At 36.4% G+C, this 18,093-nt stretch overlaps 1 protein-coding gene across 2 annotated transcripts; it reads left to right on the top strand.

The window, feature by feature from the left end:
• Positions 1–13: 13 nt before the first annotated feature.
• LOC124541700 (suppressor of cytokine signaling 5-like) lies at positions 14–17,816 on the top strand. 2 transcript variants are annotated; one of them, XM_047119633.1, is made up of 12 exons: positions 14–284; positions 4,202–4,276; positions 5,499–5,595; positions 6,735–6,836; positions 7,362–7,432; positions 8,647–8,716; positions 9,998–10,073; positions 11,386–11,481; positions 12,045–12,159; positions 15,172–15,350; positions 16,836–16,953; positions 17,488–17,816. In XM_047119633.1, the coding sequence occupies exons 2-12, from the start codon at positions 4,252–4,254 to the stop codon at positions 17,601–17,603; spliced, it is 1,065 nt and encodes a 354-aa protein (XP_046975589.1). In that variant the 5' UTR covers positions 14–284; positions 4,202–4,251; the 3' UTR covers positions 17,604–17,816. The 2 variants fall into 2 exon arrangements, with proteins under 2 accessions (XP_046975589.1, XP_046975588.1); XM_047119632.1 differs by having other exon boundaries at positions 16,833–16,953.
• The last annotated feature ends 277 nt before the right edge of the window (positions 17,817–18,093 follow it).

The raw sequence follows: 18,093 nt of genomic DNA, 5'->3' as shown, positions 1-18,093 counted from the left end.
TTCGGAACGTTTTCAAACAAAATGTCACCGACTTAGTAATTGCGTATATTCCCTGCGTGCTATTTATTATAAAACATATTATATTATTGTTGTAAATATAAAAATAGCATGTGTTTAGTGCCATAAAATAATGTGAATAATTATTGTGTCAAATATTACTTCCTAGTTGTGTTATAAGGTGATATTAGGTATGATCGAAAATATCCGAATGACTTGAAACGGTATTGTGAATTAATATCGAAAACGAAAAATTTTACGATCGAGCAACAAACAAATAATCAGACGTAAGTGGAATTAGCATTAATCGATATAACTTATTGCACGAAAATAGCTCATGTTCTTTTCAAGATGGCTGCCATTGGTTTCATACAATTTGTTTATTTTTTTTAGAGGTGTTAATTATCATCTATTTAAGGATTGTAGCGGTTGAATTATTATTCTCTATATTGATGTCATGTCATTGTTACTTCTTGATTGTTTCACAATTAATTAAGGTTATCGAACTTGTCACAACATGTCTCTACATGGTACACGGTCGGACTCGATATGTTTTTGTTACCTTTTACAGTTATATTCCATTTTTTTTAATCTTGAAAAAGCTTTCTGCCAGAAAGCTCAACTCATTAGCCTAATTTACTTTTTTTTTAAAAAGTTAACATTTTTATGCTACTCGATTAAAAATGCTACTAATTTATTCTAAAACGGGGTTCCACAGGATCTCAAATTTAAATTACTTTATACAATATCCAATACTAGCATTGTCCAGCGGTTTTACCGTCGTACGACTTTAATGAACCCAATTATTTTGAAAGATATGCCACTTCCAATGCAAACATTCAATTCAATCACAAGAATTCAAGCATATTCTTGATAATTTTTCAAGCCATATAGTAGAAATACTGCCACCTAGCGACATTGGTGCTGTAAAAAAAAAAAAATCATTCCATATACCAGCTATGTTGTGCTGGTTGCACTGACCCGAAAATACATATATTGCCCCATTAGTATTTCTGTCAATTCATAGAATATATACCAAGTAAAGTAACAGCCTGTACATTTCCCACTGCTGAGATAAGGACTCCTCTTACATTAAGGAGAGGGTTTGGAATATATTCCACCACACTGTTTCAATGCAGGTCAGTGGAATGCACATGTGGCAGAATTTCGATGAAATTAGACACATGCATGTTTCCTCATGGTGTTTTCCTTCACTGCCGATCATGAGATGAATTATAAACACATATATATAGTGGTGCTTGCCTGGGTTTGAACCCCCAATCATGTGTTTAGATGCACGAGTTCTAACCACTGGGCCATCTCAGTATAAAAAGTGAGTGGTAACAACTGTAATAAGCTTGCAGAAACCTCTACTATGTCGTAAGTTTATAGATGTACTCACCCATGGAACAATAATATAAAAAATTATGCATAGATTATTAGTTTGTAATTATGATGAACAAAACTACAATGAATACTATAGGTGCGATTCAGGGAAATAATTATTTCAATTCAATATCTATTGGGAAAATTGTGTTATAATTGTTATTATAATTATGATGACGTCAAAACAAAGAATCGATGCTAGTTGCTGCTTGGTTTTTATTCTAAATTCAAATGAAGAATTTGCATCATTGCTAATGCTTTTATTTTGTTTTTAAGGGATAGGAATGCCCATACGATAATTTAAACATGACTCCTCCACTTAAGCGTAAAGTTGGCATTAGGAGTGGACACGACAATAGCCTAAATGGTCTGGTCATCGGATGGATCTTCCTGTGACTTTTACGTCACCTCTAATTGAATCTTAAAAGACAATGTTTTACGTTAGTAATTAAATACTATAAGTCTGTTGTTTGTTTTACATTGATATTATTATATAATATATAATAATAATGAGGAAGGAAGTTCATAGGCATGAATGATAAAAAATGTTACTTATGAGATGACATCAGATAGGGAAGTATGGAAGAAGGACATGCTGGGCTGACCCTGTGTAAATTGGGAGTAGAACAAGAGAGATGATGATGATGATTATTATAAATAAATTTTCTTACGAAATTAAAATACCTATAAATGTATTTGAATGTAATTAGACCAGCATATAAACTTACTTAAAAGAAAATTATATTAATTTTTATTGAATTATATTTATAGATCAAATTTAATATACATAATCTGTAGTGTAGGGTATAACAAGTTAAAAGTTTATTTTTATCTGAATATAAAATTAAGAAATTAAAATTTATTATGAACTTGGCTTGCCTGCGGTTTCGTTCGCGTTTTTGCTGGTTGGTTGTCATAAGTTAGGTTAAAAATTAAGCCTAAGGACAAACCTTCCTTGGATTTCAAGATTGCTTCACAACAAATTTAATAAAATTTGTATTTGGACGACCTCCATTGTCGAGTGGTGTGTACACCGGTTATCATGGCTACGCCACCCCAAGGTCCTGGGTTTGATTCCTGGCTGAGTCGATGTAGATTATCATTAATATGTTGTCTTGGGTCTGGGTGTTTGTGGTACCGTCGTTACTTCTGATTTCCATAACACAAGTGCTTTAGTTATTTACATTGTGATCAGAGTAATGTATGTGTTATTTATATAAAAAAAAAAATTTTGATTGTGAAATAGGGACAGACAGACAGAAAGAGTTACTTTCCATTTATAACATTAGTATTGAGACATGTCAATTTATATCTAGTTAAATTAAATTTTTTCTACTCCTAGTTTAATTTATGTTGATATTAATAGTATGAATACTCTATTATTTTTTTTGTAAACAATTATAATTGTTCATTCATTCATTCAATTGAATGAAAACTTCAATGAATTTGAGTCATAATACAGTTTGATGTAACTAACGAATTTGCTGTTTTAATTTGTTCTAATTGTTCCAATTTACTATGTAATGTTGTGTGCATTGTGTATTACATATGACTGTATGCCTTATCGTTATTGATATAGGGAATAAAATTGATTCACCAATGTTTATTACCCAGTAAACAAATATAGATGTTCTGCGCTAGTATTTTAGTGCTGTTTTTCCTTATCATGTTTGAATGTGGATATTTGAAGTTGTATGTAATCCTAAAGTTGGATTAGTCACCAGTGACTAAAAAAATATTGTGAGAAAGTTGTAATTCATTGTCGGTGAACAGATAAGTTTGTTCGATTGTTTTTCCTGTATTGTTCTGTGTTGTGTGGTCAACTTTTGTTTTGACTGTTGTCAAGATTCAGAGAAAGGTAGGAATTAGTTAAATATCATGCTGAGTTGGCACATTTCTGTAAATAACTCTATCAGTTAGTCGGACTGCCTTGCTGCCTATTAGGTTTATTTTTTCAATGGAATCTGCTGATGTTAGATTTTTGTTTAGAGTTGGGTTTTGGTTTAGAGTAGGTTATAATAGTTAACTAATTACACAGTGCACCCATTTGTGTTAGAGATTTGCTCAAGCCTGACGGGCTTGCTAAAAGCCTCTGCTGTCCACTGTCCAGGCCTTGCCATTCAAAAAAAAAAAAATCAAAATAAGCTTTATTCAAGTGGGCTTTTACAAGCACTTTTTAATCAATTAATTGAAGCTACCACCGTTTCGGAAAATAGATTCTACCGAGAAGAACCGGCAAGAAACTCAGTAGTTACTCTTATTCAACATTTAAAAAAATACATTCATGTTAGTTAATACAATTTGTACAAATTAATATGTCCTGCCTGGAAGTCAACAGGTATTAATTCCACGCCCATTTTATCATCTACAAAATCTTGTATCGAATAATACGTCTTTTTTACCAATGTATTTTTTATAAACGATTTGAATTTACGAGACGGCAAAGTTAAAAATCCTAAGTCTAGAACTAAACATTATGGTAACAAAACTATACAATTTGAGAGAACGCTAATGTACAATAATCTACCGAATAAATATTAAACGAAAAATCTTTTTTGAAATTTAAAACTAAATTAAAAACATACTGTCAAACTTTATAATTATATTTGAATGTTTGTATAAATAATGTCACCATTAACTATATATATGTTTATTATTATGTTACTAGTTTAAGTTTCCTATATAAGTGAACTTTGTTCTTAATGGGAAATAAATCATCTCTAAATCTAATCTAAAAATGTCTTCTTATATATTACATGCAGCTACGCCCGTTAGTGAATGGAATGATTGTTAACTTTGAATGTCTTTTTGCTTTCAGATGATAGTTCGCTGGTTGAACTACTCATAGTAGCAAGGTTCGATTCCGATATGGGTCAGCAAACGTCGAGGAAGAGTGAGTTACTTTTAATTTAGTTGTACAATAAGAAATAACATGACAAAATTTGGTTAATTTACAAAATAATGATTAACTTTTAACTTTATTACTATTACAAGGATTAATTTTAAACTAAATAGGCTATTTGACTGGTTTTTTAAATCCATTTTATATTATTTAGTAGAGATTAAGGAACCCAGCTAAAGTTGATTTCTTTATTTCTAGTACAGATTTGCCGAAAAATACCATATTAAAAATTCCATATTTAAATAACGCGCGAAAACGCTACTTGGACAATATGGTGCTGCAAAGGGGTCGGTGACGTCACTTTGCTGTAATTTAATCTGTGGTACATATAGTAGAAAAGCTAGGTTCACAAGAAAGTGACTTCATCATAAGCCCGGCTGATCAGGAGCGTTTTGTGTCACGTGACAAACGTTTGAAAAAATGCATTTTTATTTATTGATTTTTGAATAAATTAAGTATTATTTTCAAGTTTCGTTAGTAAATGACCGTTTTTAAACTCATAATATACAGTGATTACAATAATTCACAATTTATTTTTCGCATTGTCAAATAGCCTATTATTGCTAAGTAATTAACATATATATATTATCGTGGTTTGTATGGAACCCCCCTAAAAGCCTCCAAGCAGTGGCGGCGTAAGGCACCGCGAGGCCTCTTGGTGCAAAGGGCCTCGCGCGCGACATTTGAAAAGGTACAACATAACATTGGGATCAGAATACTGTAAAAAAAAAGGGCCTCGCTAACTGTATCTTGCCCACATTAAGATTCGATCTTGCGCCGCCCCTGCCTCCACGGACGTCCATCGTTCTCTTTGTCTAGCTAAGGTCTATGCAATTTTCATCTAGCCATCTAGGTGGCAGGGCTTTGTGCAAGCCCGTCTGGGTAGCTACCACTCACTCATCAGTTATTCTACCGCCAAATAACAGTATTCAGTATTGTTGTGTTCCGGTTTGAAGGCTGAGTCAGTGTAACTACAGGCACAAGGGCCATAACATCTCAGTTCCCAAGATTGGTGGTACATTGACGATGTAAGGAATAGTTAATATTTCTTACAGCGTCATTGTATATGGGTGATGGTGACCACTTACTATCAGGTGGCCCATATGCTCGTCTGCCAACCTATAGCATAAAAAAAAATAGGTCTCTTGCCTCTTGCCTTTAGCATCTAGGTGGTTTTTATGACGTAATATTGATATGTAATCGTCGTTGGAAGGCGGCGAATGTACCTGCGGCTGCGGCGCTTGGGAGAGACGCCGCTACGCCGAGTCGCCCAGCAGCGTTCACCGCTACGTCAGCGCCGTCACTGACAGGTAGACATTACACTCAGATCCGCGTATGTAAAGTAACAGCCTGTAAATTTCCCACTGCTGGGCTAAGGCCTCCTCTCCCATTGAGGAGAGGGTTTGGAACATATTCCACCACGCTGTTCCAATGCAGGTTTCGTTACGATGTTTTCCCGGTTCGGAATTTAACACCTCAGGCCAGAACCGGTGAAAGAAACTCAGCGGGATCATGTTTTTTTTTTTATTATGTTATGTATGCGATATTCATTTTTAATAATAATAAAAATATTTTCTTGTTATATGAAACAGCCTGGAAGCGATCATCTCATTCCCAAGGTGTGCATTCAACTAGAAAGTCATTAGTGTTGTATACTATAAGATTATATTACAAAGTTATGAATTAGGTTTGCTGTAAAATCTAGCACCGGTTCGGAAAGAGACATCTCACAATCTCCCTTCTCAGCTCTCACTCAACGTAAAAAGTAGGAATCTATCAAATTAAATTTAAACTTTATTCAAGGAGGCTTTTACAAGCACTTTTGAATCGTCATTTAACAAACAAGTGAAGCTACCACCGGTTCGGAAAGTAGGTTGTATCGAGAAGAACCGGCAAGAAACTCTTTTTCGTATGGAGTAGGAAAAGCGATTCACGCTTTGAGAGCGTAGTTTTCAAGTAATAGCTATTTGACTGGTTTTTAAAATCCATTTTATATTATTAAGTATAAGTCAAGGAACCCAGTAAAAGTTGTTTTTTTATTTCTAGTACATATTTGCCGAAAAATATCATATTAAAAATTTCATATTTAAATAGCGCTCGAAAACGCTACTTGGACAATATGGCGCTGCAAAGGGGTCGGTGACGTCACTTTGCTGTATTTTAATCTGTGTAGTACATATAGTAGAAAAGCAAGGTTTACAAGAAAGTGATTTCATCATAAGCCCGGCCAATCAGGAGCGTTTTGTGTCACGTGACAAACATTTGAAAATTTGCATTCTTATTGATGGATTTTTGAATAAATTAAGTATTATTCTCAACTTTTGTTAGTAAATAACCGTTTTTAAACTCATAATATACACTGATTACAATAATTCACAATTTATTTTTCGCATTGTCAATTAGCCTATTGTAAATACAGTTGTTGTTTGAAATGTTCGTGTTTCCAAAGATGGAGTGCGCGCGAGTGCGCTTGCCGGCGGCGCCGCTGGCGTCGGCCCGCCTGCGTGTGCACAGCCTACCGCCGCGTCAGCGACGCCTGCCACGACGACCGGTGAGTCTGCCTGCCTGACGGCTAGCCGTGACGTGTTTGAAGGCCGAGTGCCAGTGTAATCGCAGGACTGAGGGAGGTAACATCTCGGTTTCCAAGGTCGATGCTGCATAGATGTATTGTTGTGTTGGAAGGCCGAGTGAGCCAGTGTAACCGTAGGATTGAGGGAGGTAACATTTCGGTTTCTAAGGTCGATAGCGCATTGGTGTATTGTTGTGTTTGAAGGGTGAGTGAGCCAGTGTAACCGTAGAATTGAGGGAGGTAACATCTTAGTTTCCAAGGACGCTGGCGCATTGGTGTATTGTTGTGTTTGAAGGCCGAGTGAGCCAGTGTAACCGCAGGATTGAGGGATGTAACATTTTAGTTTCCAATTTCGACGGCACATTGGTGTATTGTTGTGTTTGAAGGCCGACTACTAGTCCTACATCTGACAATGTCTATGTGATATGTCATATTTTAGACGTAATGGTGTAACAAATAATCAAACTCATTTACATATAATTAATAACGATATTCCTCTAATTACAGATTGGCTGCAGTACTGACGCTGGGCGCGAGGGATCTCCGGAGGGAATTGGACGCCATTGTCATCAACACAGGTCAGTTATCAGGGTACTTGGTGGTAGGGCTTTGTGCAAGCCCATCTGGGTAGGTACCACCGACTCATCAGTTATTCTACCGCCAAATAACAGTACTCAGTATTGTTGTGTTCCGGTTTGAAGGCTGAGTCAGTGTAACTACAGGAACAAGAGACGTAACGTCTTAGTTCCCAAGGTTGGTGACGCATAGACGATGTAAGGGATAGTTAATATTTCTTACCATCAGGTGGCCCGTATTCTCGTCCGCCAAACTATTTCATAAAAAAAAAAGAAAGTAAATGTGGATCAAGGAGATTTTGACCATCTTCCTTGCGGCCCGTGAATGTTTTGTAAAAAAGTTGACAAATATATTAAACATACAAGAAATAGCATCTCAAATGCAACCTCAGACATCACACTAAAATTTGTGTAAAGTCAGTTTCTTACTTAGGTCGTTTGTAGCTTTCAAACATATAAACACAATGTAAGTATTATGTGTACGAATTAAAGTCTGCGTCTATTAACAATTTTCAATAGATTTTTTTTTTCTATGTCATATGATTAATTAACTCTAATTTTGCGGTATATTGGGCTTCTAAGGTTAATATCATGACTGCGGCCCGCCTATGGTTTATTTTGCCACCTTGTGGCCCTTGCCTACCAAAAGGTTGCCGACCGCTGCACTAGAGTATAGACATTATAAAGTATCGAATAATTTTGTCAGTTCATCTCGCTAGATACATTTTAATCTAACGTTATTCACAATTTTACGGTGACATATAAATTTTAATGATAGCATTTTCGTCTATAACCAATGTCATAGACTATAGAAGCTCTCGACCAATGAAATCGCGTCAAATTAAGGTCAGCAAGGTATGTATGTTCAAGCTGAGATGGCCCAGTGGTTAGAACGCGTGCATCTTAACCGATGATTTCGGGTTCAAATCCAGGCAAGCACCGCTATATATATGTGCTTAATTTGTGTTTATAATTCATCTCGTGCTCGGCGGTGAAGGAAAACATCTTGAGGAAACCTGTATGTGGCTAATTTTATCAAAATTTTGCCACATGTGCATTCCATCAACCCGCATTGGAATTGATTTGGAATATGTTCCAAAACCTCTCCTTAATGGAAGAGGAGGCCTTAGCCCAGTATTGGGAAATTTACAGGCTGTTACTTTACTTCTTTTTTTAAGGTATGTTTGGTATTTTATTTAATAATTTATCTATTTCAGACACAGATACGAACAGAGAGATTGGTGAACCCACCGCAGAAGTATATGTACTGTCAGTGGCTCCTCGGACGTAAGTGGACAGTATATTTGTTTATATAGCAAGCTAAGTGACGCCTCTGATGGGATTGGGTGATAAAAAGAGATCTATAGTCTGTTCGCGTTAAGAATGCAGTGAGTTGTCATTGTTTACCGCCCTGACTCCGCCCCCTTTGACCGATCAAATCTTTTCAAATTACAAAGTCAAGTTCACATTTAATTAATTATTAACTGATATTTTTATTTTATAATTTAAATTTTGTTTATTTATAAATTTATATTTAATTTATTCAAGCTGTACACGTAATAATTAATGTAACCTATAGTTACAAGATGACGTTATGTCAAAATATGTAAATTTCTACATCGCGATGGCAAGATTCGCAAACGATTGTATCTATATAGTGTTAAGAATTTTGTTGATTAATACCCCGATTCGATTTTTTACTTTAATGTGTATTTTTTAAATTAACTATACTTAGTCTTTAAAACAAATATAATTTGTTGGCATTTTAACACAAATATGCATACACCTTCACCCTGCTGTTAAAAAACATTTGATTGGTCAGGGGGCGGAGTAAAGCCGGTAAACAATGACAACTCACTGCATTCTTAACGCGAACAAACTATAATTGGTATACTGATATTTATTATGTTATCCAGTCAGCGCTCGGCATAGTACGAAAGCAGGCTATTTGACTGGTTTTTAAAATCCATTTTATATTTATTAAGTAGAGGTTAAGGAGCCCAGTAAAACTTCTAGTACATATTTGCCGAAAAATATCATATTAAAAATTTAATATTTAAATAGCGCGCGAAAACGCTACTTGGACAATATGGCGCTACAATGGGGTCGGTGACGTCACTTGCCTGTATTTTGCTCTGTGGTACATATAGTAGGCAAGCAAGGTTAACAATCAAGTGACTTCATCATAAGTCCGGCCAATCAGAAGCGTTTTATGTTACGTTACGAAATGTTTATAAAATGCTTTTTTATTTATGGATTTCTCAATAAATTAAGTATTATTTTTAACGTTCGTTTATAAATAACAATTTTTAAATGAATATATGCTGATTATAATAATTGATACTGTATTTTTCGCATTGTCAAATACCCTGTTGACATGAGACAGTGAATATAATGAATATAATACAACCGAATAGAAAAGACAATAAAACGGCATAGACAGTGGCTCCAACTAGTGAGCTAAACTGACAACTACGACAATTTATATTGTTTGGTTTATACTAGTTCTTAAAGCCCGTTTATATATGCTATGAATGTTATATTAAAATGATAATATTATATTTCTAGTGAGGGCGAGACCTCTCAGGAGGGTAGGAGGGCGGAACTGGCTCAAGCTAACGATCCCTCCATTAGGCGTTTCCAGGTATGGTAACTTTTTGTGTATTAAAACTCTAATTTAACTTAAATTAATAATTTTGTACACAAAATGATTTCTTGTATATGTGTTGGGTGTTGGGTGTTTGTGGTATCGTTACTTCTGATTTTCCATAACAAACTTACATTAAGAACTTATAACTTTAGCTACTTACATTGGGATCAGAGTAATGTATGTGATGTCTCATATTCATATTATATTTATTATTATACATGCTATATACAAAAGTGCTTGTAAAAGCCCACTTGAATAAAGTATACTTTGATTTTGATATGCACACCCCTCTTTCCCAATGGTAATTTTGGGCAGGAGCCCTCCTCGGATCAAATAAAAATATCTGTGTATTTTCAAAATAAAGATTCTTTTCTGATGATAATATACTAACTCCTAGGTATTTCAACAAAGCAATATTTATTCGCATATTTAAGAACAATGGAAGTTTTTTTGTGAGCATGGATGTGGGTGGATATAGAGGTAGAAGACGACCAAGGAAACGATGGATGGTTTGTGTGATGATATGGTTAGAAAGAATGTTACTTGTGAGATGACGTCTGACAGAGAAGTATGGAAGGAGAAGACATGCTGCCAAATGAAATTTTGACACAATTTTGACGACCTCCGTGGTCGAGTGGGTGTACACTTGTTTCATGGGTTCGCCACACCGAGGTCCCGGGTTCGATTCCCGGCCGAGTCGATGTAGATTATCACTAGTTTTCTATGTCGTCTCGGGTCTGGGTGTTCGTGGTATCGTTACTTCTGGTTTCCCACAACACAAGTGCGTTAGCTGCTTACATTGGGGTCAGAGTAATGTATGTGATGTTGTCTCATATTTAAAAAAATATGTATATATAAAAAAATGGGTTAAGGGCAGGAGGATGATGATGGAAGGTTCTTTGTCTATTCAAACAAATAGTATTCCGTCAAAATCATTGGAGCCCCAGTTTCCTAGTACGGGCCAGGGCTTCTTAAAGATGTCTCTGCTTATATGAATACTGTTGGTAGTTGATGTAATAGATCTGTTATTAATAGAGTTTTTATTTTTCAAAAAAATCAAAATCAAAATATACTTTATTCAAGTGGGCTTTTTCAAGCACTTTTGAATCGTCATTTAACAATTAAGTGAAGCTACCACCGGTTCTGAAAATAGATTCTACCGAGAAGGACCGGCAAGAAACTCAGTAGTTACTCTTTTTCGACATTAAAAAAAAAGTACAGTCATGTTAGTTAATACAATTATTTAAATTAATATTAATTAATATATAACTAATATAATATATAATTGGTATTAATTTGTTTCCAGGTGGTCTGCGGTGGGGAACTTCGCGCGTTGTTGCTACGCGCGCCCCCCCTCGCGCACCAACCCCTGCCGCCCCCCCTAACAACAGTGCACACACAGGTACCATACATTTATATATATATATAGATATATATATCAGATTTGTCATGTATGAGCCGAGATGGTCCAGTGGTTAGAACGCGTGCATCTTAACAGATGATGGCGGGTTCAAACCCAGGCAAGCATAACTGAATATTCATGTATCTTAATTTGTGTTTATAATCTCGCACCACTATATATATGTGCTTAATTTGTGTTTATAATTCATCTCGTGCTCGACGGTGAAGGATAGTATCGTGAGAAAACCATATCCGACATCAACCAACCCGCATTGGAACAGCGTGGTGGAATATGTTCCAAACCTTCTCCTCAAAGGGAGAGGAGGTCTTAGTCCAGCTGTGGGAAATTTACAAGCTGTTGTTTTTGTTGTTGTATAATTAGAAAAGAAGAAGAAAAGAAAATATATTTATTGACATACACACATATGAAAAAAGAAAAAAATATATATACAAAAAATGGATATAAAAACAACATAAACAAAGAAAGATATAATAATAAAATACTGAATATAAAACTTGTGTGCAGTCAAAATTACTAAATGTTTTATTTTTTTTACATTCAAGGTTGATTACAAGCACTGCTTGGTACCGGACTTGCAAGAAATAACAGCTTGCTCGTTCTACTGGGGCAAGATGGACAGATATGAGGCGGAGCGTCTTCTCGACAACAAACCTGAAGGTACCACTCGCAATTACCAATGCTGATACTAAATATACTACAGAATTTGTTTATATACGACATCATATGAGAAACTTCTGAAATTATCAGTGTTTCTCTACTATATTGTCTGTGTGTTATATACAAAAACCTTTCTCTTGAATCAATCTATCTATTTAAAAAAGCCGCATCAAAATCGGTTGCGTAGTTTTAAAGATTTAAACATATTTATGTAGGAGAGACAGTGGTAAGCGACTTTGTTTTGTGATTAGGAAATAATAAAAGATAGGTAATGCATTTCTTTGTTGCAAAGAGGCTTTAAATCAAAGTAAACTTTATTCGAGTAGGCTTTTACAAGCACTTTTGAATCGTCATTTAACAATTGAGTGATGTTACCACCGGTTCGGAAAGTAGATTCTACCGAGAAAAATCGGCCAGAAACTCAGTAGTTACTCTTTTTCAATGTTTAAAACATACAAAGTTATGTTAGTTTATACAATTATTTAAATGAATATATCCTGCCTGGAAGTCAACAGGTATTTATAATAGTTAGTTACTCTCCCTAACTATTACGCTATGCAAAAATAAAAGTTTATTAAATTTATTATAGGTTCAAACCAAAACCTAGGAAACTCCAAACCGTCACTGGTCTCAATGTACAGTACGACACAACTTAGATGTAGCATCGAATTCACATAACCAACAGAAACAGCTCCCTATCGCGCCACTCGACGCTATTCGTCGCTATAGATTCCCGCGTCAGCGCGACCCGAGACAGCGAGTGCAAGAAATAAATATAATTTCAGTAGTTCGGGATGGCCAAAATAATATTATCGTTTTACAATGATGCTCCAATCTCTCTATCTTTTGTTACAATGCTTGCATTCGTCCAATTGTTTTCTAATGACAGCTCAATCGTATTTAAATTAAGAAATAGTGTTACGTGCCAGTATTAAATGCTATGCCATATAAAATAATATTAATTACAGTTTCAATTAATTACAATAATAATTGTATATAATAAAGTAAATTCAATATAAATATATCGGAAAATATCAACAATAGGAGGAAAAGTTTGGAATAAAAAGGTGGGAAATTTTATTCTCTACAAAAAAGATTTCTTCGGTTTTTGACGTAAAACTCACCGTTTCCGAGATATATGCAAAAAAACTTTTTCCAAGATGGTGGCTTACGCTCGCGGTTTCAGGCGACAGAAACTCGGTTTTATACTTGGGGGGCACCCTCCGACATAATCCAACCGAAAAATCACGTAGAAGGATTTTATGTAGAGCGGATATCTAAAAATCTTGGACTATAGTAACAATTAATAATTTGGGATGGCGTACTCAATTCGGATGTGATCGGTTTTACGAATTTTGCCGATGCGACATTTAAGTCGTGTCGTGCTATAATGTCCTCAGGTTTAGTAATTAGTTCCGTGTTTTTCAACTAGATGTCGCTGTGCTACATTTGAATCGCGCTAACGTTTCGCCTAAATAAAATGCTCATAAGTGTGACACGATAGTCGCCTTTGTAGTAACCCTCTACTCACCGGAACACAATTTTATTTTATTTTTTGAATGTGTATGTACGTACAACTACATACACGCGTGTATTGTATACTTGATATTATTTATGTGGAAGTTATACGGTGTGTAATGTTATATATGTATGCTTAATATTATATATATGTGAAATTAACTCTGTCTGTCTGTTGCACTTTTACGACCAAATTATTGAACCGAATTTGATGAAATTTGAACCGCAATAGCATTAGGAGACCACTGAAAATCAGTGCAGACTGCAGAAGCAACTATGTTTCCATTTTTCACTGAGTGGATCTCCTTTTTGCTTAATTACACTGCTGCACACTATTTATTGTTTTATATTATTTTAATTATTAATTTTTTTCTCTCAAAACTTGTTCTGTTGTAGTTGTATTTTTAGTTATTATTATTTTTTTTTGTTTGATGTATTTTAGGATAAGTGATATTTTGTTATGTTTCGTTATTTATGTTGTGTGAAAGTAGTGTAATTTGCTCAATACATGTTTATTATTATTATTATTATTATAAATTTGGTATGAGGCAAACTTGAACTCCAAGGAAGGATTTAGGCTATTTTCTTGCCTGACACGTGACAGCTAACCGCTGAAGCCGCTCGTGACAATTAACATAAATATATGTTGTGACGTCATGAATTGTAGGAGTCTACAGTGAGTTGTATGATGTAAAGTATATAGCCTGTAAATTTCCCACTGCTGATATAAGGCCTCCTCATCAATTAAGGAGAGGGTTTGGAACATATTCCACCACGCTGTTCCAATGCGGATTGGTGGAATGCACATGTGGTAGAATTTCGTTGAAATTAGACACATGCAGGTTTTTTCACGATGTTTTCCTTCACCGCTCAGCACGAGATGAATTATAAAACAAAAATTGTTTGTTTATGTTGTATGATGTAAAGAAGGCATATTAATCAATACGAGCTTATACAGACTATGAAAAAGCGTGGAATTAATACTTGTTGACTTCCAGGCAGGATATATTACATACATATATAAAATAACATGATTGTATTTTTTAAATGTTGAAAAAGAGTAACTACTGAGTTTCTTGCCGGTTCTTCTCGGTGGTATGATTTTATCGACTTCAAAATATGTATTTTGATTATCCGATTTTTTTGGACTTTTTTCAATGATTTAAATTAAATTTGTTCTGTGTGTGTTTGTTTTAATGAGATAGTTATAAATTTTTTTGGTATAGGTTGACGGACGAGCATAGCCTGATGGTATGTGGTCACCATCACCCATAGACAAAGACCCTGTAAGAAACATTAACCATCCCTTACATCGTCAATGCGCCACCAACCTTGGGAACTAAGGTGTTACGTCCCTTGTGCCTGTAGTTACACTGACAGCCTTCAAACTAGAACACAACTGCGTACTGTTGTTTAGCGGTAGAATGTCTGATGAGTGGGTGGTACCTACCTGCACGAAGCCCTACCATTAAGTATGTGAATGTCCGTCTTCAGGCACGTTCCTGCTGCGCGACTCGGCCCAGGAGGAGCACCTGTTCTCCGTGTCGTTCCGCAAGTACGGGCGCTCTCTGCACGCTCGCATCGAGCACTATCAGCACCGCTTCAGCTTCGATTCGCACGACCCCGCCGTGTTCGCCGCGCCCACCGTCACCGGCCTCATCGAGCACTACAAGGTGACCACGCGCCCCCTGACACCGGCCTGTGAATTCCCACTGCTGGGCTAAATGCCTCCTCTCCCTTTGAGGAGGTTTTGGAACATTTCAACACGCTGTTCCAATGCGAGTGGAATACAAATGTGGCAGATCTATGAAATTACAGAAGGTTTCCTTACGATGTTTTCCTTCACCGCCGAGCACGAGATGAATTATAAAGACAAATTAAGCACATATATATAGTGGTGCTCGCCTGGGCTTGAACCCGCGATCATCGGTCAAAGCCAAACACCGAACAATTTCCCTGCGTGTTACTTTCATAAAACGTCGTAATTGGCCAAATACGTCTCACAAATAAGAGATGTGAATGCCATTAATAATAAAAAAAAAAATACCAGTTGGTAGAATGCACGTGTGGCAGGATTACTGTGAAGTTAGACACATGCCAGTTTCCTCACGACGTTTTCCTTCACCGCTGAACACAAAATGTGGTGCTTGTCTTTGTTTAGGATTGAACCCGCAATCATCGGTTAAGATGCGTTCTAACTACTGGGCCATCGGCTTTTAATAATATTAGTAATTAATTAGATATGAAATTGAAAGTGAACTGAGAATTTTTTGGAATAAATAAAATACTTTTAACATAAAAAAACTGATCACAAACAATATATTTGATATAGATCAAAATATATGAATATGAATATATTTTGATCTATATCAAATGAATGAATTGAATGAAATGAATATACTAAAAAAGTAATAAAAATAATTGCGTATTCAAAATATCTTTTAGAGTTCTCTCTAAGTAATAATTTACTGGTATAAAAATTAATAACATTAAATGCTTAAATATATACAAATATGAACTAAAACAAGTTACTGTATAAATATTGACCGCGTGCAATGGTGGCAAGAAAGTTGTCTCTCTAAGCGAAATGACATGAAAAATATTATACTACTTACTTAAAAGTCGATTTACGAGTATAAAATTTAGCTATAATTATTGTTATTTTTGGAGCTGGTGTATGTATATGTACCCAGTTAAAAGTTATGAGGTAACAAACATATACAAGAATAAAAATAAAAGACGAATTGATAATCCCCTCCTTTTTGAAGTCGGTTAAAAAGTCCGAAATGGGATTTGAACCTACATCCTTGCATTTAACGACCTTAAGGAGGCACTAGATGGATAAAGAATATGTGAAATTAAAATACTGATTATATTTATAATAGTTGATATTCTTCACGGCTGAGTTGCAGAAATATAATCGGATACTATCGATAGTATTGACACGTCACTATACTATCGATAAACTATCGATAGACCATAGATATGCAACACTTACGGGTTCACAGTAAATATTAAAAAAAAATTGTATTTCGATTTTGACGTAAACATGTCAGCATCGAGGTCGACCTTGTTCGACCTTGTTCGACCTTGTTCGCTCGTACCGTCGGAGCGGCAAGGGTCAAAAGCAGTTGTAACAGCTCGTGGCCCCCCAGCAGGACCCCGCGTGCGTGATGTTCTTCGAGCCGATGCTGACGGCGCCGCTGCCGCGCACCGCGCCCTTCTCGCTGCAGCAGCTGGCGCGCGCCGCCATCGTCTCGCGCCTCAGCTACGACGGTAACCACCTCACCATCACCCCGCTCACATCGGCTTACACACCACCACCAACTCGCTCACCACCACCAACTCACTCACCACCACCACCACACTACCACCTCACTCACACACCAGCACCACCCCACTCACACATCACTACCACTACTTCGCCTCGAGTCTTTAATAAAATAATGTGCCAGTGTAACTACAGGCACAAGGGACATAACATCTTAGTTCCCAAGGTTGGTGGCACATTGACGATGTAAGGAATAGTTAATAATTCTTACAGCGTTAATGTCTATGGGCGATGGTGACCGCTTATCATCAGGTGGCCCATATGCTCGTCCGCCAACCTATACCATAAAAAAAAAAAATGTATTTGTAATTACAGAAGTACAGTTTCTGAAAGCTGGTGCACCAATGATACAGTTAATTTCTGTGGGCCATGGTGTGATCTGATCTCTTACTGTCAGACAGCCTGCCTGCCTTGTGTGTACTGATAAAGGCAATTTCGTCAGTCATTGAAATAACTAACTCCCCGTTGCAATGTTCCAGGCGTGGAGCAGCTGCCGCTGCCGGCGCGTCTGCGCGCCTACCTCAAGGAGTACCACTACAGGCAGCGCGTGCGCGTGCGCCGCCTGGAGCCCGACGCGTACGAGCCGCAGATGTAGCGGCATCCCTGGCGCGACAGGGCTGTCGTGCTGATGATCTTCGGGGCCTGTGTGCTGCTGCAACTGAACAGCTTGTGTGTGTTGTACCTCAACATCAGTCGCTCCTACGGTGCGAACAAGTGACATGAGTGTAGTGATCGGGATGTGACTTTGTGACTAGTGAATACGAGATGCGATAGAGGATCTACGATGAAGATGTTAGTGGAGGTTATTTGTAATACTCGGTACCCAAGGATTGTGTGAAATTGTCTCCGCTTCTATGCTCCACGTGTAGATCAACAGGTGATATGAACTTAATGTCTACTAAAAATTGATTGTTGACGGAGCTATTATCATTTGTTTAATTATTGTTATCGTGAAGAGACGATTAAATATTAAATAATGAAACTATGTTAATGATTACATGGTTGTTTTGAGAACGAATTAAGTGCAATAATTAAATAATTTATTAATAGTTACATGTGATACAGGAGTTGATCAGGATTGGATA

This window comes from Vanessa cardui, chromosome 28 (assembly GCF_905220365.1).
Source record: "Vanessa cardui chromosome 28, ilVanCard2.1, whole genome shotgun sequence".
NCBI lineage: Eukaryota > Metazoa > Arthropoda > Insecta > Lepidoptera > Nymphalidae > Vanessa > Vanessa cardui.
This window is presented reverse-complemented; position numbering and strand designations above follow the sequence as displayed.